At 50.7% G+C, this 26,559-nt stretch overlaps 9 protein-coding genes across 9 annotated transcripts; 4 read left to right on the top strand and 5 right to left on the bottom strand.

Moving 5' to 3' along the window:
* The first annotated feature begins 2,929 nt into the window (after nt 1–2,929).
* Nucleotides 2,930–5,039, top strand: M431DRAFT_506606 (glycoside hydrolase family 128 protein). Its single transcript, XM_024918828.1, has one exon. It carries the CDS (start codon nt 3,262–3,264, stop codon nt 4,600–4,602), a length of 1,341 nt encoding a protein of 446 aa, XP_024776539.1. The 5' UTR covers nt 2,930–3,261; the 3' UTR covers nt 4,603–5,039.
* Nucleotides 5,040–5,223: 184 nt separating this feature from the next.
* M431DRAFT_112249 (hypothetical protein) lies at nt 5,224–7,076 on the bottom strand (the record flags this gene model as incomplete). Its single annotated transcript, XM_024911824.1, has 9 exons — nt 5,224–5,765; nt 5,828–5,898; nt 5,962–6,070; nt 6,127–6,254; nt 6,308–6,417; nt 6,470–6,499; nt 6,618–6,757; nt 6,833–6,886; nt 6,965–7,076. The coding sequence occupies 9 exons, from the start codon at nt 7,074–7,076 to the stop codon at nt 5,224–5,226; spliced, it is 1,296 nt and encodes a 431-aa protein (XP_024776538.1).
* A 1,573-nt stretch (nt 7,077–8,649) lies between these two features.
* M431DRAFT_518584 (hypothetical protein) lies at nt 8,650–10,047 on the top strand. Its single transcript, XM_024920369.1, has 2 exons — nt 8,650–9,124; nt 9,237–10,047. The coding sequence occupies exons 1-2, from the start codon at nt 8,924–8,926 to the stop codon at nt 9,849–9,851; spliced, it is 816 nt and encodes a 271-aa protein (XP_024776537.1). The 5' UTR covers nt 8,650–8,923; the 3' UTR covers nt 9,852–10,047.
* M431DRAFT_529621 (glycoside hydrolase family 18 protein) lies at nt 10,037–11,334 on the bottom strand (the record flags this gene model as incomplete). The annotated part of the gene is made up of 4 exons (XM_024920769.1): nt 10,037–10,851; nt 10,911–11,043; nt 11,117–11,173; nt 11,235–11,334. The coding sequence occupies 4 exons, from the start codon at nt 11,332–11,334 to the stop codon at nt 10,176–10,178; spliced, it is 966 nt and encodes a 321-aa protein (XP_024776536.1). The 3' UTR covers nt 10,037–10,175.
* A 2,913-nt stretch (nt 11,335–14,247) lies between these two features.
* Nucleotides 14,248–15,425, bottom strand: M431DRAFT_480491 (hypothetical protein; the record flags this gene model as incomplete). The annotated part of the gene is made up of 4 exons (XM_024915872.1): nt 14,248–14,783; nt 14,842–15,083; nt 15,118–15,215; nt 15,276–15,425. The coding sequence occupies 4 exons, from the start codon at nt 15,423–15,425 to the stop codon at nt 14,248–14,250; spliced, it is 1,026 nt and encodes a 341-aa protein (XP_024776535.1).
* Nucleotides 15,426–16,126: 701 nt separating this feature from the next.
* M431DRAFT_493331 (hypothetical protein) lies at nt 16,127–17,454 on the top strand (the record flags this gene model as incomplete). Its single annotated transcript, XM_024917103.1, has 2 exons — nt 16,127–16,620; nt 16,677–17,454. The coding sequence occupies 2 exons, from the start codon at nt 16,127–16,129 to the stop codon at nt 17,452–17,454; spliced, it is 1,272 nt and encodes a 423-aa protein (XP_024776534.1).
* A 567-nt stretch (nt 17,455–18,021) lies between these two features.
* M431DRAFT_80532 (hypothetical protein) lies at nt 18,022–18,908 on the bottom strand (the record flags this gene model as incomplete). The annotated part of the gene is made up of 2 exons (XM_024922956.1): nt 18,022–18,699; nt 18,780–18,908. 2 exons carry the CDS (start codon nt 18,906–18,908, stop codon nt 18,022–18,024), a joined length of 807 nt encoding a protein of 268 aa, XP_024776533.1.
* Nucleotides 18,909–19,437: 529 nt separating this feature from the next.
* M431DRAFT_480488 (hypothetical protein) lies at nt 19,438–20,626 on the top strand (the record flags this gene model as incomplete). The annotated part of the gene is made up of 2 exons (XM_024915871.1): nt 19,438–19,588; nt 19,659–20,626. The coding sequence occupies 2 exons, from the start codon at nt 19,438–19,440 to the stop codon at nt 20,624–20,626; spliced, it is 1,119 nt and encodes a 372-aa protein (XP_024776532.1).
* A 325-nt stretch (nt 20,627–20,951) lies between these two features.
* M431DRAFT_80602 (hypothetical protein) lies at nt 20,952–26,546 on the bottom strand (the record flags this gene model as incomplete). Its single annotated transcript, XM_024922961.1, has 2 exons — nt 20,952–25,232; nt 25,293–26,546. 2 exons carry the CDS (start codon nt 26,544–26,546, stop codon nt 20,952–20,954), a joined length of 5,535 nt encoding a protein of 1,844 aa, XP_024776531.1.
* Between the last annotated feature and the right edge of the window lie 13 nt (nt 26,547–26,559).

The following is a 26,559-nucleotide window of genomic DNA, read 5'->3' as shown; positions in this document are numbered from 1 at the left end:
TCAACGACAATGCCTTCTTCTTAGCAATACTGCGAGTCTCTGCGGATTCGAGGTATGGGCAATCATTACTGTCCCTGTACGGAGAATCGCAAACTCTCTCCAAACAGGCGCTTGGTCCGAGCCACGAGAGGTGTACGAGTCCAGCACTCGTATCCACGTGTTTGCATAGAGTAGCATGGATGTACCCACTACGACTAATCTTGTACTGTACTTCTCTTCTCGCTCGTACTATTAATATTAAATTCTGACAAAGATGGTCGTAATCGTAGAAACTCCAAGCTGCTCAGCTCAGCTTCTTGACGGCTGAAGCCCTGATGCCAAGCTGAGCGCCCAGGACTCGAAACTTGATTCGAGAAGTCGTCTGTTGGTCACGATCCTTGTACGCCATAGTAGTTCTAGACTGCAGATGCCAAGAGCGCGAAAGGAAAAAAAAAAAGAAAAAACCACCGCTATCTTTGTGGGCCCGGATAGCCTAGCGATTGGCAGGTCTTGGCCTTTGAGGCCGAGCCAACGTGGCCAGGGGTGGAGCTTGTCACCACGATGGTGCAATTAAGTGAAAGTGCCTGCGAGTCTGTGGTCACAACGGCGGCTGAAAAAACCGACCGGCGCCGTTAGTCAAGGCTTGCATACGATCTAAGCCATTTTGAAGTCGCGGCCTTTTTTCTTCTTTTTCTCTCTCTTGTTTCACATTAGTGGCGCGAAAGTTAATGTGCGCAAAGGAAACATGTGAAGCGGCTCGATTGGAGCCACGTTGGTCGATGCAGAGTTCAAATCTTGCAGCTACCCGAGCAAAAGCTTAGCATACAGTACGATAGATGGACTGTCTCACGGCTCCGTGAGACAATCGCACACACAAAGGACCTGTTACCGTAAAATCATTTTGCATTGTGTGCGGAGAATGAGACTCCATACTCTTTATGTATCCGGAGTACTCCGTGCTCCGTATTCCGTATACATTCCATTGGGGAAACATCCTTCGATGCCGGGCTCCGGTTTGTTTGCCTCGTCTGCTGTAGCCAAGTTTCCTGGCCGGTCCATTCTGGTGAGCATGAAACCAATAGACCCCACTGGCATCGGCGTACCCTAGCACCGACAAGAGATGAACGCGTTGCCTGCCGGGGGGCCTTGTCCCCTGTCTTTCTATATGCGGTGTCAGTTTCCAAAGACCTCCCTACGAATACTACAAGTTTACAGCGTATCTAGCAATGTTTTTATAGCTCGATCTCAACAGGAGGATCGAATGCAACGCCAAGATAAACTCTAGGTATGTCGAATGGAATACGAAAAGCAATGCGTGACACAGACTCGTATTTTGTCCATCTTTCTACGCATTTGTGAGTTCGTCGGCCGTCTTACATGATCATGCCCTCGCAGCCCACTTTACTTTACAGATCAAAAGTCAGTAAGGTATCCACGCAGCTACATATGTACGAGAAAAGGTAATTTGGAAGGGTTTGCCTGCAATTGCTTGTTTTTTTATTTGTCCGAGGAAAAAAGGGCAAAGGCCTCATCGGCGCTGATCCTTTTAATAGGACGGTGTATCAGGAGAGGATGGAGTGTGCAGGAAGTGCGATATTGTGCTATCGTATCAAATGGATGACATTGGAAGAAAGCGACAGAGACAAACGCCGAGGGCGTGGCCGAGCCCACATGGCCAAAAGCCTCAACCTTCTTTCTCCATCCCTAGAGTCGACCTCAGTCAGCTATGAGAATACCAACGCATGGCCAAGCGAGGGCCAAGCCCACCACCGCCCAAAGCCACCTGTAATCACTAGAAAAAAGTGAGCAAAATCCAAGATACAGTACTCGTAATCAATTCAAAGAACAAAAAAAAAACCAACGCACCCCTAAGGCAAACCGGATCTGGGCCACGCACGACTTGACATGCGAGGGCTGTTTCACCTTGACTAGAAGACGGGGCGCCGTGGATGGCGATTGGGCCTGGACGGGCCGGACTCACCCGCCGGTGCTGCTGGAAGCCAACCGGAAGTCTGTGCCTGGCAGGCTGCGGCCAATCAGCAGGGGGAGGGGTGTCGTTTGGGCCACTAAGCAGCCTCAACTGGCGCTGTGCCTGTGCCTGGCGCTGCCCCCCAAAAACCCCCTTGCGCTAGTAAGGCTTGGGCCGGCGCTAGTTGGTGCTGGAACTGGAGCCCGTGGTCGGTTAACGGGACGTCTTTGTATTCCAGTTGAGCACAGGTTGATTTTTCCAACGATCTCGTAGGTCTCGGTGGGTTTGGGTTCAATGTTGCTGTTCTGTTCTATTCTGTTCAGTGTTTTATCTTGACGTTGTTCTTGTGCTACACAGTTGATATTGCACAGGGCGATGGAAGATGATGATGATGATGAAATGCAGTGTTGCAGGTGCTGCTGTGTATCCCTTCATAAGGCGGGCAGGCATTCAATATCAATTCAATTGAATCCATTGAGCCCCCAAATTCAGGCCACTCAGTGACACTACATCAATATATTCCCTACAGGCTCACTCGCACAATCCTCCCGCCCTCTGTCACTGTGTGGACCCTCGCAGGCGTATTCTGACATGTACATGGCAAAACAAGGCACGACTTGTATCAGGTTGCGGATGACGGACCACAAACGGACGATTCTCGTGCTCTGCGTGCGCCAGAGGGTACTTTGCACTGCTTCTCCGACCATGTACCTCTCGAGCACAGCAGAGTTCCCCCGTGCCCCGTGCGTTACAGTGCACACGCAAGTTACAATTGAACGCATGCAGCACGTCCATATCACTCGAGGTCAGTCAGGGCCTTGAATCGCGTACGGGCCCTCACCGGCGCTGGCTTCCCTTTGCCACAGCACTAAAACACCCTCGCCCTACCAGGCCCAGGGCCCCGCTGCCCTGCCGCTGTACCTTGCAGAAGGCCCTGCACTTGCCCTGCACCTTGCGGCTTCCACTTGCCGGCTACTTCAGGCCCCTCGCCCCTCTCATCCCCAGCTCATCTCTTCCTTTTCTCCTTCTTCCACCATTCCAACATTTCTTTTCCCTGGCATCTCGTCAGCTCGTCTTTCCTTTATCTTCTCCGTCGCCAGTTCGACTTCTTTTGAAATCAGCCAGGCTGTTTCACTCTTTACAATTTGTGTCTTTGATAGACCCTTCGCACTCCTTACCGGCCGCGCCGAACACACCATTGCTGCGCTCTTCAAAAGCACTACAAAGTCAACTCGACTTCATTCCCACAGTCCTTATCACTTCCGACATTTGAAAAGAAATCCAAAACCAAACCCCGTCAAAATCTAGACAAAATGTACAAGGCCGTTGCCCTCACTTCTATCGCTGCCCTCGCGGGTCAGTCCATGGCTTTCAACGCCCACCGCCACCAGCACCAGATGGACAAGCGAGTCCTCAAGACCGACTGGTGCACCGTTTGGGAGACCGTCTATGTCACCGTTGACCCGTCTGCGTCGACTGCCGCTCCCTCTGCTCCCGCTGCCGCCACCGGCACCGGATTCGGTGTTCAGGATGTCAACCCTACTGGTTCCCCTGCCGGAAACAACGCTGGAGCTGTCCCAACTGTCACTTCGACCGCTACCGTCGTCGTTGCCTCTTCCACTGCGGCTGCTTCGACCCCAGCGGCTCCCGCTTCCTCCAAGGACTCCACCACCTTGATCACCGCTGTCCGTTCGTCTTCGGCCGCTCCCATCGTGACCAGCAGCACACCTGCTGCCCAGGCCTCCTCTTCCGCTCCTCAGTCCTCCTCTGAGCAGGCACCTTCCAGCACTCCGGCTCCCCCTACCAGCTCGGAGACTCCCACTCCCACTCCCACTCCCACCCCTACGCCCTCTTCGTCTAAGCCGGCTCCTCCTCCTGCCAGCTCCTCTGCTGCCCCCAGCAAGGCCGCCAGCCCCCCTCCTGCTTCCGTTGGTGGTTTCCCCGGCAAGCGTGGTATGGCTTACAACGACGGCACCCTGGCCAACACCTTCGGTGAGAGCTGTGACAAGTGCCACTGGGCCTACAACTGGGGCTTCTGGCCCTCTGGCATCGACACCAGCAAGTACAGCTATGTTCCCACTCTCTGGGGACCTTCCCCTGACCACTCCACTGGCTTCGATGCTCAGGCTGAGGCCGCTCTTGCCTCTGGCTCTAAGGCTATCTTCTCCTTCAATGAGCCCGATATTGCTTCCCAGTCTAACCTGTCTCCTGCTGCTGCCGCTGCCGCTCACGCCCAGTTCCTGAACAAGTACTCTGGCAAGGCTCTTATCGGTGCTCCCTCTGTCTCCAACTCTGGTGCTGATGGCCAGGGTCTTTCTTGGCTCCAGAGCTTCGTCGATGCCTGCAGCGCTCAGGAGGGCGGTTGCGCTTTCGACTTCTGCAACATCCACTGGTACTCCCCTGCCTCGGCCATTGACACTCTGTTCACCCAGCTTGAGCAAGCCAACAAGGTCTGCGGTGGCAAGCCTGTCATCCTTACCGAGTTTGCTCCCTCTGGCTCTGACGACGAGATCAGCGCTTTCTTGCAGGAGGCCCTTCCAAAGCTCGACGCCCTCGACTACGTCATGGGCTACAGCTACTTCATGGTTGGCGATGGCATCCTGATGAACGGCAACTCCCCCAGCGACTACGGCAACGTCTACGCCACCGCTTAAGTTGGCGTTCAAGGGCATCTTTCGCTTCCTGTATAGTACCAGCTAGGGACATCTCGATGCATCTTTAGCCAATTTTCAGACACAAAGATTTTATTGAAGGAATCATTTAACCAAAAAAATGGGTATCGGGGGGGAATAGGCGCAACTCAAGTTCATTTGTACATATTTTTAACTCTCTGGTTCTTGGATGGAACATCCACAGCATCAGTACACTGATTTTTGTAAGGGGGTGTGCTCCAGATATTCTGCCATAGTCACTTTTGGTGGTCATCTCGGCCTTCCGTCTTTATTTCACTTCAATATCCATGAGACAAAGGAGAGAGATGTTCACGGAAACATGAAGATCCAGTATGTATCTACGTATAGAATGGGGTCGTGGATAAGACTTTAGCATAGATCTACGAGCTACGAATTAAACTAAAGGTCTTGCGATTTCACACTTTTTTTTCTTGTGCCTAAAACCAGTAACTGCTTGTGACTTTTTTGTTTATTTGGGCTCCTTTAAAGTTCCGTCATTTTTGACAACGAAAGCGGGCGTAATTTAGTCATTTCACCCATCCATGTAAGCTGTATAGGTAAAATATCGAAAAACTCTATTAGGGCCAAGGTGGTAGGGTAGAACTAAGCAACATTATTCGTCTCTCTCAAGACAAAAGGCTGACAGTAACAAATATCCACTTTCTGACCAAAGTCCTCCAAAAAATGGGAGCCCCCGGCCGTGATCTTGGTCTGCGCTGAAAAGAAGCTATCGTCCGCCAAGCATGACCTCCGTGACATCAGGCACCCGCGCCCGCACGCCTTGGAAGACTCTCTGGTCAGTCCGGTAAAGTTATAAGAACGCGGTCTGGTCTCACTCTCAATCGTCGTAGTCACCATGACGGCGCTGGCGGGCTTGCTAATAACCTTGGCGGCGCTGGTGTCAGGGGGGTCGTGGTCATGAGGATCAACATCATCGGCTCCGCGGGATCGACGCCTGGTTGGCACGAGCGAGATGTCGGCAAGAGTGGATGATGGCGTCTCATGGAGCTCGCTTGGAATGGATATGCGATTCATCCCAGAACCGAGATCTCGGGATCGTCGAGCTTCGTCAGAAGAGGAGCTGCTCATCGTCCCGGCGTTGTCCCTGGATGTAACCCATTGAATGACGATCGCCGAGAAGAGGACTATCGACAATGAAGGATTAGCCGAGAACACTCTTTGCAGAGAAGATGCTGGGGCGACAGACTGTCACAATTGCAACACATCAAGCAGACCCATCCTGGCTCACCATTAAGGGCCATTAAGACAGACAGATTGCTAAAAATGGTGGTCAGTTAAGACTTTTGGAATTGATAGACCCGATTTGGTCACGAATCATACACAATGCTGCTCACAAGCGTGCAAACTGCTCCGCAAAAGGTTCTGAATGCCACCATGCGAAGACGAATATTGGCCCGTGTTCGAGCCATGTTGGTATAAGAGTAGAGCTCTAGCACAACATCAGTCATGATCGTCACTATCAACAATTTTCTACAGAAAGCTTACTCTTCAGCGGTATAAGAAACATGATCGTGAGGTACACGTTAATCACCGTGTCAAAGGAGATAAGGGGGATCATGGCGGCACTTCGCATGCCGATTATGCATTCCCCGCTGCGCATCTCTGTGATGCGACTAGCCTAGATGTTATTAAAGCTCAGATGCCATCGTATACCTATCAAACTTACAAGACGAAATTTAGGATGACCACTGCGATATATATGGTGAGCATGCCCAGCGAATTTACCAGATACAATATGGACTTGAGGCGTGGGGTCGTTGCACCGCGAATGATCCACTGACGTCCTTGAGTTAGGAACTCCCTGTAAGTTGGACTGTCTAATACTCACAGCCTTTTCTGCAAGAAATAAGTAAATGAACTGAGATGGTTAGCAAAAAACATATGTCTCATACGCAGAGGAACGATATGCTCACAATCTATCAAGACGTATCAAGTCAGCAACGAAACACTTGTAAGTCTGAGAACATGCTCATCACCTTGGTAGTAACGTAGCACACGAGGCATAGGAAAATAGCGGCTTCGCATATCCCGTAACTTGAATTGACACCAAGGGAGTGCTGCAGAACGGCCGTGGCGATGACGAAAAGGTAGGAATCAATATAAATGGCGAATACCACTTGGGATGTACATCAGCCCCTTGTCACTGATGGGGAGAGGAATTTTGGTGGCAGAATTCAGAAATGCAACTTACACCAAACCACAGGCGGCAACCGGTTCCAGGCTTTAATCACGAGAACTCTCTGTGCTGATGTACTCACGGCGTTTAGCTTCTTCCCGTTTGAACAAGATAGTTGAAGAGGGAGTACTCCATGGGCAGTCTCACTTAAGAAAAGTGTAAGAACAGTCGTCGCTGCCAAGGACAACATGACGCTGATGATTTGCCCTGGAAGCGGTACTCTAGCCCCTGCATCCTGCGACGTGATCTTCGGGGCCATGGCGGCATGGGGAAAGCTCTCCATGAAAATCAATGCGCAGCGGTAGATTCTTGTCGATGTTTTTGTCCCAGAGCCTATCGCGTGATGGGAGAGGGCGGAGCGCCTCTCAGAAGACGAATGGAGGGCAAATCATTCTGCAGGAGGCGGAGATAGACTGGACTCGAGGATCTGTGGTGGCCACTTTGTTGATAGGAAGCAGATTTGCGAATATTAGGTTTGAAGCTGTAGAAGAGAAAGAAGATGAAGAAATCATAGCTTAAAGCATTCAGATTGTTGATTGGTGCCTGAGGAGAGGAGATAAGGAGATAAGTAGGTAGGTCTGTCATCTGGCAAGAGAGAGCGGTTCGGTTCATCCTTCTGCATCCGAGTATTTATTGAGAAACATTGTCTCAGAGTAATTGATGTCTTTACCAAGGAAAATTACAATAATAATAATAGCAGACTACCTAGGTAAATAATTCAGATTGGTCCTACTCTAACTTCTCGGTACTAGGTAGGTACACTTGTAGCACAGGACATCGACTCGGGTTCAGCTGCCATCTCTTTCATATGAGAATAAAATCTACTTACTTTTCAACTAATCTCTTTTCCCACGAATAATATCTCGATTCCAAGTTATTTGGGCGCTGTATGACGGTGGTACAGAGGGGCTGAAAGACCATCGCCTGGTTTGTCATGTATTCAGCGAGTGTAACGAGTCCTATGCGACGGCGAGAGTACATGCAGGAACGGTCTGAGACAGCACTATCGAGAAACGAGTAACGAGTAGTTGTTCGGATTTTAGTATTTAGAGAATATGTATTGGCATGGATGGAAAAATACGTTATCAATTTTTACAATATGGAGTTGATGCACATTTTGCAACTCACGATATACATGCGCGTATCGAACACAGCGGGCCTCTACTCCTCAGCTGCTTGTAAACTGCTGTAGATCTCAGCTTGCACAAACTCTCATCTCATACACAAAGATCAACCTATCGTCGCAATTATTGGGGCATCGCGTCTCGTTACACAGGCTAAATGGCCTGCATCGGGCACACTACAGCTTCAACATAAGTGAATAGTCTAGTCATACGTTGCTGCATCTCAGCGGGCCATGTCCGAGACACCGATTCAAGGTTGACATTAAGATACGATTTCCTCGGTCTATAAACCAAATCAGCTGAAGCTCAATGCCCATATGACTTTTCGTGGTCGTTGGTGCTCTGTATCATCACTGGAATCAGCTCCTCGGGATGGAGTTCATCCCCCATCCTGGTAACTTGGAGACTCTCATCCCACTACATATGTTCCATCCAATTCAATTCTTTGTCTTTCTTACAAATTCACATCTGCAAGTGTCTTAGTAATTGACTTGCAAACTCACGCCAAGTCGTGGCTGTGGCTTCAATTGTGGCAAAGCTCGCCCTGGCGATCTCAGCTCATTGGAGTTACTGCAACCGCCAAAATCCCCAGCATCGCCTAAAAATAGATGATGTGCAGCGCCCCCCAGCCACGCAATTCGTGGTCCCACTTGCTTCTCACATGCCGCGTCAACGCTTTGGAATTCGGTACTCAGTATTCCGTACTGTCTTTTTTCGAGGGAAAGATTGTGTGTTTTCTTACTACATTTTTACCTTTTCAATCTGTTTCCTTCATCCTTCATCCTATGACATTCGTTCCTCAGTAAAGTAAACATCAGCTTTACTTCTGCTACTCAAGCGGCGGGGTCAATCGTTTTGTTGATCTTCATTTTAAGCACATGGTTCATCCCACCTGACTTCCATTGGAGTACCAAAACAATCACCTAAGGGATATTCTTCCTCTGAAACATCAAATCCTTCACCGATAACCTCACCTGTGAAAATGGCGCCATGGCAGCCTCTTGAAAGCGCTTCCACTATACACTCCAACTCTCAACATCAAGATCATGCCCTCCTCTCTCGAAATCTCCAGCATCCAACTCACACTCAGGCCGTCACATTGGGCGTCATTGCGGGATATGTCGTCGCAATCGCCATCCTCTGGAATGTGCCTTACCTGCGCATGATCTTGTGGCCGTTCAAGGTATGATGATGGCTTCACCTCAATATCCCCATCAACTTGACTTAAACACCATTCCATCTACACACATACTCCCAAGCAAATACATCACATACATTAACACTCTCTCCCCCAGATGCTTGTCATTGCCTTCCATGAATTCGGCCACGCCATCACCGCCATCCTCACCGGCGGCCACGTCAAATCAATCTCCCTCGACCCCCATGAAGGTGGCGTCACTCACCTCACCGGCGGCATCAGCGCCATCACCCTGCCCGCAGGCTATCTCGGCTCCTCCATCATTGGCGCACTGCTCACCATGTGCGGTTTCGACATCGTCGCCAGCAAAATCGCCAGCATCGTCCTGGGAGTGTGTTTCCTGCTAACCCTCTGGTGGGGGAAACGCGACTGGCTGACTATCATGACCATCTTGCTTGCTGTTGGACTGCTGATTGGATGTTGGTTTATCGTTCATGCTGAGGCGTTGCGCTTTGTTGTTTTGTTCATTGGCGTCATGAGTTCGTTGTACAGCGTGTGGGACATTTGTGACGATTTGATCCTTCGAAAGGTCAATGAGTCGGATGCGAGCGTCTTTGCCAAGAGGTACGGCGGCTCGTCGCAGTGTTGGGGTGTCATTTGGTCCATCATTTCGGTGCTGTTCATGGCTGTGGGCATCATCATAGGGTTGGCCGCTTTTTCGCAGTCGTTTGCGCAGCAGGAGGAGGATTCTAAGCACTTTATCCCTACGTAGATGTATGATTTTCAGTATTTTCAGATATGGCTATGAAAGAGGTGGAAAGAGGACGGGAACTGACGACTGATTTTCAGGACTGTTGATGAATTTTTTATGATACCCAACGTTAGAAACGACGAAATTGATTACACTATAGGATAGTACACATTTAACTGAAATCATATACAATCAATTCAATATGTGCAAAAAGTCGAAGCTATATACAGTAGATGTTCGACAGGCATATATACATTGTACAATCTTACCTTTGGGCCCTCCATTGTCAGACCACCCCCATACTCCCAAACTTTGGAGCTTTTCCGTATGTTATAAATTGGCCTTTTATCTTAAGGCATTGACGACCTGCGTCTCAAAGCCAGTGTTCTGGTAAAGCTGGGACATATCCCACATCATGGCGCCGGCAAAGGTGCTGAATCCCTTCGAATACTGGAAGACTGACGTAAGTTGAGAGCCAGAGACGTAGCCTCGACCAGCACCAGGACCAGCGGGAATGCCAACGAGAAGCTTGACATTGGGGTTGGGGCTAGTCTTGGCCCAGTTCTCCCAGGTCTGGTAGTTGTAGTTGTTCTGGGTGGAGGTGCCGGGAGTGAAGCCGCTGACGCCGCAAGGGTTGTTGTAGAACTGAATCTGGATCCAGTCCATGGGCACGGCGTTGATGAGGGCACCGACAGCAGCGTCGGGGAAGAAGCACTGAGGAGCAGCAGAGAAGTAGTACTTCTTGCCGCCGGCAGCGTTGGTTCGGCTCTTTAGCTGGGCGCCAAAGGCGGCGAGGTTGTTGGTTGTTGCTTCAAAGTCGAAGTCGAAGCCATCAACGACGGCACTGCCAAAGGGACGGTGGACAGAGCTTCCGGATTGAACGGGGCCGAACATGGCCCAGACTTGATCAGCAGCTGATTGAGCAGCACCGGTTGAGCTCCAGCCACCCTGAGTGTAGGAATCGCCGCCGAGAGAGAGGAGGATGGTCTTGCCATTGGCCTGGCAAGTCTTGATGTCCGCCCTTGATGGTGAATCATAATCAGTAAACGTATATGAAAAGGGAGAGGTCCAAAGGCTCACTCAATTTCAGGACAGCTCAAGAGCCAGGGGTTGTCGGAAAAGGGCGTGCATCGGTCACCGGCATTGGCAAAGTTGGTCATGGGAGGAGTAATTCCGTTCAGGAAAGCAATGTCAATGACGTTGATGTTGGCGTCTTGATGAAAATTGTTAGTTCTATCTTGTCCTATCTTCTGATTGGACTGTCTTGCAGAGTTTGGTAGATGTACCATTGCAGTAGAAGGAGAGACGCTGCTGGGTGCTTTGCGAGTTGGCAGAGTTCTGGCCTATTTGCATGTTAGATGATGGATTTTCCCAAACAAAAAAACTTCATCAAGAAGTACTTACCCCAGTATACGGCGATATTTTGCTTCGAGTTCACATTCCAACCAGCCAGAGCAGAAGGAACAAGAACGAGCAAGCTCGCAAGAGCAGTCAATGAAGGCATCCTGGCTATAGGGATGCTGAGGCTATCGGATCCGAAACGAATATGTTTTTGATGACGAAGAAGCAGCGTGCCACCTCACAGGGTCGGACCAAGAGCTTTTTATATCCTCTCTCAAGTTGAACATGTAAGAGCAATGGGGAGGAATATTCCCCCGCTGTCTTACACGATGCTACATCAGGTTTCTGAGCATACGTGGCATTGGAAACCTCTTTGCGCTTGCCGCCGGGCGAAGGGACGAGGCGAAACGGGGGTCATGATGAACTCGTGATGGAGCCATGCTACCTTTGATGGGGAGGTATAGAGGAGTATCGGCATCGGTAATAGCCGCATTGACTCACTATATCGGCTTTTGGAGGACGTTATCGGTTGATATCCATGCGGTAGTTAGCTATAGTGAACTTGCTGGGTAACATGATCGATTGACGCTCCAAGGTAGCAAAGAAGAAGGTTGGTCGCATCTGGGCGAGTGTGCCGAGACAGGTAGGTTAGTCAAGGCTCCGAAACATCAGGGGTTTTGATATGACATACATGTACTCGGATGGTGATGTACTCAGTGGTACAGCCAAAGGTCGCTTAATCTTTACCGCTTTGTACGCATTATACTCGCTCATCGTACCTCGGTGTATGTACAGTGTTGGTAATTGAATGGTTCCAGCGTATATCTTTCCATCTACAGATATGGAACACAGCCTGCCAATGGCGATAAGAGGGTGTATTTCCATGCGAATATATGTGTACATGTACATGACGATGATACCCAAAAAGCGTGGGAGGCACAAGGAAACCAAACCAGGGCCATTCGCGGGGGAAACATATATCATGATTTGATTGGAGGATTGAGGATCATGACCTGTCTTCGATATGTATGTATGTAAGGTTTGTGGAGGAACCAGGGTGTGACAACCTCCTACCTACTTGGGTAGCATCCAAACACCCGATTTTGAGTAAGATTCCATATTATGGTATGGGTTCAAACAGCCTAGATCAATGAAGCCTGATGGGACCCGGATAGGGCGTGTAAGCGACAGTTAAGCTCAGACATCATCAGATTCGGTGTTCATGTAAAAGTCTGAAATGACCCTAGAATAATCGACTTTGTTCGGCGAGCTTGAGTTGCACAACACACGTCATCAGAGTGTATCTAGTCGGTTACCACAGCCAGCCGTGAGTTCGCAAACAAGAAGGATCGCGGCTGATTCCATCTCGTCGTGGCATCTCCACGCGATGCACCATGACTATCTCTGCAACGGTAACATACACAGGAAGAGCAATGCATCAGAGCAAGTTATTACGGCAAACATCACTGAAAACTTGCTTTCAATTGTTTCCATCTTTAAGCGCAGAATAAGCACTTAAAGAGGATACATCCACCAGTCGGGGAAAAGGCTCAAGAAGCGTATCGCTATGGTTAGCCCTCCCTCAGCATATGAGCTTCCCGCTTCGGCATAGAGAGTGTGTAGATGCTTCATGAGTGGAAGAACACACCCCTGCAGAAGGACCGCCGCAGGGATTCCCTCTAATAGTTAGGATAAACTCTGAACTGTGCGTCTCTTTAAAACATGTTTTGACTTGTCGCGGGGAAGCATGTAAAAACTGCTATTATCGGGTGTCATCGGCGCTCAGGTGGGAGAGCAAGGTCAGGTACATGCATAATTGAAGAGCACCGCTTATTCACTTTCCTCATCTCTAGATAGGGGATGGACAGGAAACCAAGAGTGATCCCGAGATGATACCTCAAGTATCGTTCAGGATATGCTGCGGGGTGAGTGAGTCGGAGTCGGCCTCGGAGAGATTCAAGGCTGGAGAGAGATCCGGCGGCTCGTTGGTGGTGATGGGCGGCTAAGCGGTGTTGGTAGTTGGACATGGTGATGCTTGTGATGGTGATTTGCTTCTTCAGATCGATCTTGCTGATCTAATTGAGCTACCTAGTACTGCTTACATATTAATACTAGACAGTGGGTTTGCTTCTATTGAGTTACTCTGTACTAGGTAGTCAAATTGAACACACTCAACCGTGATCCTTCTCCCACTCAACGTTCCCCCACGTAAGCATCCATGGACATCTTCAAAGTGATCAAACCCAGCAACCACACAATTACCCATATCTTTCCTCCTCATTGCAATCAAGAGGCAGAACCAAAAACTGATCCTAAGTCCCCCTCCCCCTCTTACGTCGTGTGATGCTGCATGCGGGCGTTCCTGGCATCTCTCAACCCAATCCTCTAGCCTCTTGGCAGGCCATACAAAAGCGGCCACCCTCCTCTCTTAGGAAGTTCGAGCCTCGAAGCTCCCAACTAGGCCCCGTGTCTGTCACAGCTAGGTAACGTTACCTGATGTCGGGCTACACAGTTATCATTCAAACAGACAAGCAGAGATTGTTCTTTTCATCTCATTGGCAGCTCTCAAAGGCTGTATATTTGCATACATACCTCAGACACTATGAATGCCACCTATCTATATCATCATGCCCATCAACACTCCCCCAACTATCTTCTACCGTGATAAGGAGGTAGGAGTGTGAGCGATTTGCTGCCAATGCTTCTGTAAAACTAGCTTCAGAGAATTGAAGTTGATAGAAGTGGCCCGTTATCGCCTTCGATCTCTGGTCCTGTCCATGATAACCCACGTGCTGTTCGAATCCGCTATATATCATGTATTCCAGCGGCGTGTCGTAGCGAACATGATATCTCCTATCATCTGCACCACCAATTATCCGTGTCCTCTAACGGCAGATGGCGTCCAACTAGATGCTTGTGCTGGTCGAGGCTTCTTACGACGTCCCCCCCGCGGCTGCGGCTGCGGCTTCCTCTTCTTCTTCTCAGGACGGTCATTTCGAAGCCCATCTTCTTGGTTAGAAGTCTTTCCAAACCCATGGCTGCTGGATGTCTCAGAACCCCCGGACTCATGATTGCCCTACCATCGGCCACGGCGACCACGGCCTCCAAATCCACCTCTTCCACTGCCGCCTCCCGCCATGCCCTGGTCATAGCCGAAGCCACCTTGGTTTCCACCGAAGCCGCCGCCAAAGTTTTGCCCCTGGTTGCCTTGCGCGCCAGCATTGCCACCGGTGTTTTGCATCCCAGAGAACATGGCCGCCATCTGGCTTGGGTCCATTTGAGAAGGGTCCATGCCTGAAGCCATCATCTGCTGCATCATGGCTTGCATCTCAGGAGGGATTCCATCCATTCCCTGCATGCCACCTGCACCTGCACCAGCGCCAGCGCCTGCACCTCCTCCACCCTGCATACCCATGCCTCCCATCATCATCATGTTGAAGTCTTCCATCATCTTCTTGTTGTTGGCGGCGAAAGCATCGGCACCAAACTCGCCGCGGATCGATTCTTGCTTGGCAGCGTATAAAGCCCATGTGAACTCATCGAAGCCGTAGTTGAAGTAGTCGCTAATGTCTGTACCTGGCTTACGCCACGGTTTGTCGCTGTCTGGTAGATCTAACGAGATTGGTTAGGCACCAGGAAGAACCGACGAGAGCAATGAGAGAGAGGTTACCTTCGTCTATGTTGACTTGTGTTATAGGCTTGCCAGCTGCAGGGTGGACTGGATTAGCATTGATGTCGATTGTTGATTTTGAGGCAGCAGCTGATGTTTGATCCGCGCTGGGAGCGGCAATGTTCAGGGCGCTCGTCGGTTTTGAGTCTTCGTCCCTCTTGATGGGCGCTGATACCTTCGCAGGGGTGTCGTTGGAGGCTGATCGTTGGGGAATATTTCTGATGTCGCTATACTTGGCTTGTCTATTGTCATCCTGTCAGCTAAATGGGCACTGACCGTATCGCATCATATCGCGACACGGCGCGCACGAGGTTGACATACGGTGGTGGTGCTGCCTTTGTGCCGTCTTTTCGCTCTGTGATGATGTCGATATCCTGCAATTCATGTGATTAGCATGTGGCCCATAACATGCATCAGTGAGGAAACCTCCGTACTGAGTCGTCATCATCATCCTCATCCATGGCGCCGCTTTCATCCTCCTCTTCGCCCTCTTCTAGCTCTTCCACCTTGGGCTTCTTTTCTTCGTCATGCTCAATCTTCGGCTCTTCTGGCTGATAGAGATCGTCATCCTCGTCCATATCCATTGTGGCAATTATTCAAAGGTAAGAGGTTGAGTATAGGATAAATGAAAAAGCGAATTGAACTGAATAAAGTCACGGAAATCGGCGTATGTATGGTGCAAGTTGAAGCTCTGGGAAGCTCTTCTGCAGGTTGAAAGTCAACTAAGGCTAGCCTTGTGGAATCGATCCTCTCTACTAATGCTGTATCTCTCTATCTAGACCCAGCCACAACGCATCACAGCCCCGGAGTTTTTCCGTATCCCTTCACTCTCAGACCCGCAAAGTCCAAGCTTTGGCATATCCAAACCCAGAGCTCCACACGAATTGGGCCCTTGACTCGCCTGCCCGGAAAAAAAGTCAGTTTGTTTGCAAAGGCCAATTTTTTGCTCAGGTGCGATTCCATGTCTCTGGCGCGGTCTGCTAGTGGCCCAGCGGGTCTTAGCATCAACACTTCGGCTGCAAATACCCTGTAAGCTCTGCTAAATCTTCAACACCACGCCGTGAACTTTCTGATATCACCACATCCACGGAGTACCAGGTGCTTTTCACCACCACCGCTTCGCCCGCCACCACCTCACAGACTCTCCAATTAGCTTCGGGCTGATACTTTGTTTCTTATTGTCGCTGACCAAACGCGCCACAGAGGCACAACCTCACAGCCAGCGGCGACTCGAGGACTCTTTGGAGCTGGTAACGCGTCGGCAAGTCCATCAACCATTGGCAGCATGGCGACCACGGGCGGTCTTTTTGGCGCCAAGCCAGCAGCGACAGGCGGCCTCTTTGGAACTCCCGCTACACCAACTCCTCAGCCAAGTGCTGGCGGAGGTCTCTTTGGCGCGGCAACAAACACGGCCGCGACCCCTGCCACAGGTACAACTGCTGGTGGTTTGTTTGGGTCAACACCAACTCCTGCGCCAGCCGCTGGTGGACTCTTTGGCGCCAAACCCGCAGCAACAACGACGCCGGCGACGACAGGAGGAGGCCTGTTTGGCAATACTGCGGGCACCCAGCAGCAGACGACAGGCGGAGGACTGTTTGGTGCCAAACCTGCAGCAGCACCAACGACAGCGACGACGGGTGGAGGATTGTTTGGAAATCCTGCGAATACTGCAACCACCCAGCAGTCAGGAGGAGGTCTTTTTGGCTCGACTCCAGCTGCAGCCAGCACAGGAGGTGGATTGCTGGGCCAAACTCAAGCAAAGCCCTCTGGTGGTTTATTGTATGCCATGTGCTGTCCTACACAAACGCAACCCATGATTGCTAACTCTGTTCTAGTGGATCAACTCCAGCTACCGCTGCTCCTGCCACGAACCAAGTTGCGGCTGTCCAAGTCAACTATGACAACCTGCGACCGCGATCGCGTTTCGACGACCTTGCCCAGCCGATTCAGAACGAAATTGCTCTCATTGACAAGGGCATCCAGCGCGTCATCAAGATGAGGGATGAAATTGGCGAATTCATGCCCCAGCATGAAAAGGATATCGATCAGCTCGGACGAGACGTCCAATTTGTCGAGTCTAAATTCAAGACGGTTCAGGACGCCCTCAACCGCGACATCCTGACCGTCAAGGCTCTTCAGGACATGACCAAGAAGGACGTTGCGGACGCCCAGCTCTCCTTCAAAGCCGCCGACAACCTCAAGCTACCTACACATTACCACCAAACCGGCCTCTTCGCCGGCCCCCCTCCACCAAACGACTCCAACTCAACAGACGCCTCATCCGCCCATGCCAGCGCTCAGGATCTCATCACTTACTTTAACCGCATCTGCGATGACGTTGAGAAGTACAAGAACCGCTTGGACGAGTACCGGTCCCAGATCGAGCGGGATATGCCCGGGGTGGAGAACGGACTCTACGAGCAGATCCGCAGTCTACGCGACCACATGAGCGCTCCCGTCCAGGACCAGCTCAGCCAGGTGCTCTCAGCATTACGGGAGATGGGCAGCGCAGTCATCGCTCAGGCTGGACAGATTGCGGATACGAGGGAGAGATTATCAAGGTTGCAAGCGGGGATCTTGGATAGCGGGCTGTATTCCGGGGTTTCTTCATGAAGCGATTTGCTTTTTAATTTACTTTTGTTTTCTTACGTCTTTTTGGGTCTGGGTTTAAGGGTTTCTCCCCTTTTGAGGTGAAAGGGGGATACGCTTTTTGGGTTTATTCATTAGGCGGCGCTTGCTGTATAAAGAGCCCTCTTCGTGGCTGAGCATAAGAAAGGTTGTCATTGTCTTCCTCTCAGTTGTTATCGATGCCAGGATATGTATGGCTAGGAAGGGTAGCAACACAAGAGTATCTAGATGATAAATGTAGGGGCGACTAGTGTAGAAATGGCTACGAGTGTAGTCGCAATGATACCCCCCAGGCAATGTGAAATAACAATGCGACATCTGAAGGGAGAGCAGCGATCACATTGCTTACTGGCGCAGGATGTGACTCATCGTGGAGTCATGGTTGATGCAAGGGATGGGTATAAGTCTTTTGGCTTTATATACATGTATGGATGAGTAATAGTAACAAAATGCCCGAATGATGGCTTCCTCTCAATGAAAAATGAAATCGTCCCATTAGCCAAGGACCGTTTGATAGTTCCAAAAACCAGTAGAGAATAGGATAGGAAAGCATTAATATGTCCCTTCACCATCATCTCCGTCTCCGTAGTCGTCGCCGCCATCATCGCCATTGTCAAAGTACGTTTCAGCATCGTAGTCACCAGCATCTTCGTCATCGTAGACTTCATCCTCCTCCTCCTCTTCCAGGCCTTCGTCATCGTCCACATCGGCAGCGTCATCACCCTCGTCATCCCGCAAAGCATCCAATCGTTCCAGTATATTCTTCCCATTCACCGGCACGCCTTCATCATCTTCACCCTCGATAGCAGGCATGCCAAACGCTTCCTCCGCATTCGGCAAAGCATTTACTTTGCTCAGCTCCAACTTGCGTCTCTTTCTCATTCCACTGGCATCCGCCGAGTCAACCGTGTCGAGAAGCTCGGGAGGGAACATTTCTCTGCACACCGGCCGGGAGGACCATTCTGGGAGGGCGCGCTCTGGCCGGGAGAAGCGCTGAGAGTAGGTGGGCATGGCGTTGAAGGGGTCGACGGAGGCCTTGCTCTTGACGTCGTACAGGGCGTTCATTTGGTCGCGGCCGTAGACTTTTCGAGGGGCAGCGGGGTCGATGAGGGAGGTTCGCTTGGATGTGTAGAGAGGCGATGAGTGGATTTGGTGGCGAAGGAGGAGGAAGCACTGGACGCTATTGTATTCTGTGGTGGTGAGGGCGCGAGGAGTTGGAACAACGCAGGGCTAGAGACAAAGACTGTTAGCAGCGGCTCTCTTCCACAGGCATCTTCATTTGAAGCTCTCCTCCTTGGAATCCAACTCACCGGGAACAGCTCGGAGGGCCGGGCATCGGGTTCATCTGTGTCGTCCCACGGAAGAGCTGGTCGTCCTCCTCTGCCTCCTCCTCGACCTCCTCGTCCGCCTCCCCGTCCACCACCGCCTCCTCTTGACATTTCCAACTCAGCTCAATTCCGTCGACTATAATCCCAATTCCACAGTGAACGCGACTCTCATAAGCTCGATCGTGTAAACATAGGCGATTCAAGGTATAGTAAAGCGCGAGGCTGGTCTGCTGGTGAATTTTTTCCCCCGAGGATGGAATGCGACCTGCTAAACTTGGGTTTGCAGAATGAAAGACTTCCGGGGCTCAATTGAAGCGCCAAACTTTCAGCGGCCGAGAAAAAAGTTATGGTGGGGAGGCGCGGAATTCGATCCGCTATGACGCTGCCCCGCTGCCTGGTGCTTCTTGCCGTCAGCGCATCTGCCTGCTATTGGCATTGACAGCCTACCCTGTAAATTATAGATCAATCTTGAAGCTTTTACATCGAACATGATCATTCCATCAGAGTCACAGCAACCTCTTTATAACTAATTCTTCGTCAGATATAAATATCCTCATTTTACCTGATCTTTCCTCTACATCATACTGGGCGCTGTCAGCCTTCTAGCCATCGACAAGACAGGCTGTGACTGAGGTTTACAATGTCTGAACGAATCATCCCGGACGGCACCATAGACGCTCATCCCATCTCCGGCCTCGATGAGTTTCACACTCACCTACGAGATCTTGAGAATGACCCTACCGTGCCTTTCAACCTCAAGCTCCTTGATGATATCGAGCTTCAGCTGACAGGTAAGTCATTTTTATAACACATACAACACCCTCATATCCAGTGCTATCAAGATTGCTAATCAACATCCAGAATCAAACATCCCTCCTCTCCTCCCAACTGTCCTCCCGCCTCTAACTCAAATTCTCAAAACCACCACTCAAGACCCATCGCCTCTCCTCTCCCTCACAATCAAGCTCCTCTCCCCCTTGACATTCACCCGCACCCTCACCATCGCCGACCCTCCGTCCATCCTCGCAGCTTTGGAATCTCCTTTACCAGGCGCCAACCTCCTCGCCCTCGCCATCATCCACAAGGCCGCCAAGACTCCAACCGAGGCCGCCCTTCTCAGCACTCTCACCGATGTCGTCGAGGCACTCATCACACGCTGGCTAGTGAGCCCAGACGTTGGCGTTAGTGAGCGCGCTGCCAAAGTTCTTGGCGACCTGCTCGAGACAGACTGCGAGACCATCCGTGGTGAAGGCGTCAATGGTGTGGGAAGCCAAAGCAACATCAACGGCTTTGATGTTGTCAAACGCCGTATTCCGGGTCATGGGCGTCTCTGGCGGTTGATTCTTCTCCAGCGGCCTATGTTGGAACTCATCACGACGCTCTGTTCTCCTGAAACGGTTTCTCCTCCCACTCGGCCGAGACATCAGACTTCGCTCTCACAAGGTCGTTTGCTACGTCTCCTTACTCGTCTCGCAACGCTTAATATCCGTGCCATAAGCCAAACTGCTTTCCCAGAGCTGTTCCCTCTCTCCCCCGCTGCTATCCAGGCTGCTGGTCAAGGCATATTGCAGTGGGCAGCGTTGACCATGGTTTCCAAATCAGAAGACGTCCTTATGCATCTCAATCTCATCGACTTCTTCGAGACTTTTGTTGGCGTAATGCGCGTGTCTCGTCTCACTACCGAAGAGAACGCCATTGTGAAGTCACTGGTCAGAGTAGCAGCTCAGGATGATGAGCAGTTGAAAGAGGCGCTACGGGGACTACCGAACAGGACTGTGGAGGAAGAAGCTGAGCCTTTGCGCGCATACATCAGCGAGATACTAAACTAGATAATAAAAACCCTTCTCTGTCTATTCACATGTATAGTAGCGTAATGGATCATAAAACGACACCAACTATTTCTGGAGTGTGCCTTCAAAGAGATCAGGTAAAGATAGCCGGCTAGATAGACAGCCATATATACTACACGAAAGCTAAATATAACACATCATATCATTATAACATTTTTATCTCCCATCTTAGCAAACAGGATAGGCAAGCCTTTCCTGACATACACACACAAATGGTGGCTCTTTTTTCGAAGAAAAAACTGACAAAAAAGAAAAGCGAAAAGACTCTCTAGTACCCGCCTCAACGCCAAATATCGTTGCCCGCTCATAGCATCTTTCGTGCAGCAGCCTCCGACCCGCCTGAAACCTCCTCAGCATTAGCGCTGGCCAAACTATCTCTCCTCTTGTCCCCAACCTTTGTCATCCCTTCAATCCCGAGAGACACCTCGCCGACTCTCCGCAAGACGAGCAGCAGCGCACCGCGCAGATCCGCCGTCAAGTCCTTCTGAAGCAGGTCAATGGCCAGCGGGTAAAAGGAGGGCAGGTGAGTTTTGAAGGCATCTTCAGGGAAAGTGGCGTATCCCTCCAGCACGTCGACGACGACTGGTCTCCACGCAATAATGTTCCTCTGCTGGCTCTCTTCTACCAACATGGAGTATCCCGTGATGATGTCCTCGCAGAGTGGTACGAGGGCAGCTTCGATGTCAGGTCTGCTCTTCAGTCGCTCCGGCGCATCGTCTCCAAACATCCTGAACAGGATAGAGACGTACGTCGCCGCAGCACCGCTTTCCTGCTTCAACAAGTTGGGCGGCTGCTTCATAAAGCCCTCGCGCCACAGCCTCATCCGAAGCTCTTTATCCTCGTTGAAGCGGCGTGCAAACTGGAAGGAGCGCTTCAAAAGAGCCATGAGTCGTAGGAGCTCAGAGGAGGGGATGTTGGTGTACACGGTGTCATTGCTAAAGAGCTCGTTGACCGTCTCAATCATGAGCAGCTGAAGGACGCAGCGAGAAATGATGCGGTTGAAGAATCGCCGGCGGGCTGCAGTCACAACGACAGGTTGTTGCTGAAGAGTGGAAGTTGGCTTGAATTCCTCCAGCTGCTGCCCGTTAGTGTTTGCCGTCGGTGTCCGCGACTCATCATCATCCAGCTTGTGCAGTGTCGGATGATGGATAGATTCGGTATCGGATGCAGCACTATTCTCATCACCGTTGATCTTGAGAGACTTTTCGTCTGCAGCAGGGGTCTCGGCTATAGTTGGGCTGAGAGGCGAAGTAAATTCAAGTCCGTTGGACGATGATAGCGGGAAAGAAGTAGATGCCTCCATATTTGCCGCGGTGAATAGCTGATATGCTGTTGTTCGGTCGAAAAGCTCGCAAAACGCCCCAACAATCTTTGTCCAATGTACCAGGCTAAATTTCGTCACATTTTTCAATATCAGCTGCTGCAAGCAGTTGCTGCCAATTCGAGATATCGTATCATTTTCTTGACATATGCACAAAGCTAGCAGCTCCAGGAATCTGTCCAGCATGTATTCGAGGGCGTCAAAATAGTGAGTAAATAGTGTAATCATGTTGCGCAAGGCTTGAATCATGGTAGTTGACAGCCAGACTGATAACTCCTCGTGGTTCAGAACATTGGTCATCTCCGGCCGCGATCGCAAGACCATAAAGATGGGGTAGAGCTGCTGTCTCCAGAGAATGTCCCAGAATGCTTGGGTAAAGCCGCCTCCGTACTTGAGGAGTGCGGCAAAGAAGTACTCTAGGGCATTTGACCGAACCTCGAGGTCTTCACCGGTCATCAGCACGTCATGGAAAGCAAAAAGCACGGGGAACCAGTAGCCCTCTTCCATTGACGTCTTTGTCTGCACCTTTTTGATACTTGGAGGTGGATCACCGTTTTCAGCCCTGGAAGCATTCCACGGTTCATGGGATAGCGGGCATTCTGGAGTTTTAAGCATTGTTGGAATAATCGATTTGAGCAGCTCCAGGGCACCCAGGCTCTTTTTCTGGAACTTGAGGTTCTTTGAAAACTCAGTCAGACAAACGATAAGATCCGTGAAAGCTCCCTGAGAAATAACGACACCGAATTTCTCCTTGTAAACCTGATTGACGTTTTCATAGGCAAGGTTGACAATGCTCTCGTACGGCTCTCGTGCGGCAACTGTGAAAACGCCAAACATGGTCCTCCAACCAGAGCGAATATTGTCTCCTCGAGCTTGGATCATCTGAATGAGGCATCGCAGTACCATGTCTTTGACGGTGATGTTGTGAGAGTTCGACAAGACATGCTCAAACGGCTTAAGGAAGTCCTTTTGGAACTTGAAACCCGCCAGCTCTTCAATTTCCATAAATCGCATCGACAGCTGACGCAAAGAGTCCAAAGCAAAGAATACAATGTTCATGTTGTTGTGGCAGCCAACTTGGTTGAAATGCTCGCCGAGAACGACCCAGATGTTGCTCCATTCAAATCTCACACGATTCATGTTGTAGTAGCTAATCTCGACAATCTTTTGCAGACTGTATGTGCGAGGCGAATCGTTTGAGCCAGAGACTTTGATTTCATCCCAGCTAACCTCGGTCAGAGCCTTGGCAAAGTAAACCATAGCTTCACCCGAGAGGTTCGCAGTGTTGGAGAAAATTCGGTCTACGCTTCGGATAAGCTCATCAGAGCGGCTCTCGAGTGCAATCTCGTTAGAGAAGCCCCGGGGTCCAGTAGCAGACCTCTGCCGCGGTCGATTTTTTAACTGCATGGAAGAGCGAGATTCCGATGTCCCAGATCGCGAAGGGGGGATAAAGCGCGCCTGGGAAACGTCCGGAATGGCGCTCTCGTCGACACCGCCAGAGATCAGCTGCAGGCGATCCAATTGACTAATGCACATGAGGATATCCTTCCACGACTCCTGGAGAACATTGCCCTCTGTTTGAGCGAGATCCAGTATCACCTTCAGCGCCTCAATGTTCTTAGCCTGCATCTCTTGAGGATTATTCAAGTTTGTGGCATTTCGGAGTGCGGAAATGAAGGCTTCTCGAGGCGTTGACTGATGGAAGAGGCAAGCAATTTGGGTTGCCAGCCGCATGCCCTCCAAGCACAACTTATTAACCTCGAGGTTGTGCGCCTTTTGCATTTGCCCTGAGAGCGCAGAGAAGATGGACATCCATGTGATGTCAAACATAGCTTCTACATGCTTGAAAGACGTTGCCTCAATGTACTTTGGCGCCGTCTTGGAGGCGTTTCGTCGCTGACTCTTGAACAAGTTCTTGAAAAGCTGTTCTGAGCGCAGCGAAATCTCTTCTGATTGCTGCATATAAGCCTCTCGTTGCAAGTCACGTCCAACATTCGAGAACGCCTGCCCCAAGCCTGCGGCCAGGCCACTAGGCTGAGGAGGAAGATTACCGGCGGCTGCTGCAATGTCACGCTCACTCTTCAAAACGATTTCATTGCTGGCGATTTCCTCGTAGATGGTGATTTGATAATCGTGAGGCAAATCGGCATTGTCATTGATGCCCGCATTGTTTCGTATAAATTCTTCCTTGGTCATTCTTTTGGCAATCTTGCTGCTGTGCAAATCCGTATTCAGCAAGATGACAGAGTATGCCAGCACATATGCCGTGTCAGCATTAGCAAAGGCGTTAGGATTGCCAAGGACATAACGCTCAGCAAACTTAAGCATGAATCGATCAATCTTCTGCGCTTCTCCTGGTAGACGGAACGACTGCAAGAAATGACGAAGAGCATCGACAAACCGCTTTTTGGTGAAGTCCATCGAGTCCACAAACGCGTGCATGGTGTCAATGTTTTTTTGGTCTCCTTCACCAAGATACTCGCCAATCTGTGCTTTGTCCAGCTTGTCCTCATTCAACAAGAAGGTGGCAATGTCCTGAGGCGTGTCGCTCGCAATGAACCCATCGCGAATAAGCATTTCAATACCGCGTTTGGGCTTAAAGTTGAACTGCCTAATTCCCTTCATGAGGGCCGTTTTCCTGGCTTTCTCTTTGCTTAGATGATCCGGGTCATCTTCAAATACAGGGGTCGAGGGTGGTAGAGGGGTATCGAGGCGAGATGCATTTTCGCTTGTAGTGGGGTCGATAGACGGCCGCAGCTCGTCAAAAGAGGCCCTGGTATCTCCATCCGGACGGAGATTTTCGCCCTCCGAGCGTACGGAGGCGGACCAGTTGACCAAAGAGCGAAGGGTCTCAACAAGAGCCTCTAGTGACAGACGTTTGATTGCATATTCCTTGGGATAGTCGGCCTCGCCTTCTTGTGACGGAATAATCTGTGCAACAGTAAGAGAAGGGGGCAGGATACCCTTGAGCTGCCACTCGCTGGCTGGTGTAGTTTTCGCCCTCTGCTCCTCGTACGCCTGCTCATGAATGGAAGTAATGGCGACAGGCGCCGTCGCCAATCTGGACAGGTCTTCAATGACCGTCTGGAAGATGTTCTCTACTGACTGATCGCAATCGTAGTTGAGATAGGTTTCAACCAATGCTCGAGGATCTGCGCAAAGGCGGTTCAGAATGGAAACGAAATACAGCTTCTGCGTCAAGGGCGCATTCTTTTGGGACAAGAGGGCCAAATAAATCTCGTTTAGAATGACCTCGATTTCTTTCTAAAATGGAGTGAGCCTCTGATAGATTCGTTAGAGGGGTTTTGGAGCAGCGCGGCCTACCTTGAACGAGGGGCGCATGTACTTCAGCATGAGCCAAAAAATCTCACAGCAGATATCAAAGATTCTATCCACCGAACTGGCTCCATTGCGTGTAATGCTAAGGCAAAGATAGAATTTAATGGCTTGAAGAAAGGTGGTGGGCTCGTTGCTCTTGGAGCTCGTAATAGTACAGAGAGGCGAAGTAAAGACGGCAATGTTATTATTGAGGAGGGTGTGGATGAGGTGTAGAGAGACCAGCTTGGAACGCATTGGCTGGCCTCGCAGGTCGAATAGCTGGTCCGGGGGCAGAACCTTGGTCGACAAATTGCAGAAAGACCGAAACACGAGGTAGGCATCTCGGATGTACACCTCGTCCTCGGCGTCTAGTGCATCGCTATCTTCTTGTGGGAGAGACTGGCCCGACACGGACACGTCGCTTTCGTCTTTTTTGTCCGACTTGAGTCGCGTAACCATTGTAGGTCCATCGCCGAGGGTGGAATCGTCGAAACTCTTGCGGTGCTCAAGATCTTTGAGCGTGAGTTTGGCGGCACTGACCGGCTCTTCCGGGCCATCGCTGCTTTCAGGTGGTGCAGTTGAGGCATCTTCGCCGTCGTCGCTGTGCTGGGTACCGTTGGCAACCTCGGATTGCTCAAAGGTAACATTGCTTGCGCCGTGGTTAAGATTGTTCAGGCTCAATCTGGTTTCCTTCATGTGGAGTCTGGTCTTTACTCGCTCAAAGACGGTGCCAACCATTTGTGTCAGGGTGCCTTGCGCAACCTGCTGGTTGGCCGTGCTCCGAGAGAGCAGGAAGACATTGTAGACTTGGCGCACAGCTTTCAGCAGACCTGCTCCGTGAACAACGATTTTATCATTCAAGACGGCTGCCAGAAGCGACTTGACGATCTGCAGCTGGACCTCGACGGCCGTGGTCTCGCCTTGGAAACAGTCGCATATGGTATCGATGGCTCGTTCAATTAGCGGGGATGCCGGCTCAGCACCTTCTTTATGCGCTTCATCCTTGTTATGGAAAGAGAAGTATGAATACGATATCAGCTTTCCAATGCAGTCGAGGGCTGTGGTTGTGAGCTGCGGGCTGTTGGTCTTGGTTGCGAGCTGAAGTGGCGCGAAAACGATCTCGGGATCAGGCAGCTGATCCTGCTCTTTGATGGCATCGAGCGCTGTCTTGGTCAAGTCGGCCAGCTGCTTATTTCGCTGGGCATCTTTGGAGGTTGCAATGGCGTCCAGAGAGGACACCACGAATTTTAAGGAGCTCATGAGGCGCACCGAA

Source organism: Trichoderma harzianum (genome assembly GCF_003025095.1).
Source record: "Trichoderma harzianum CBS 226.95 unplaced genomic scaffold M431scaffold_4, whole genome shotgun sequence".
NCBI lineage: Eukaryota > Fungi > Ascomycota > Sordariomycetes > Hypocreales > Hypocreaceae > Trichoderma > Trichoderma harzianum.
The sequence above is the reverse complement of the archived record's forward strand: the minus strand, read 5'-3'. Positions and strand labels throughout refer to the sequence as shown.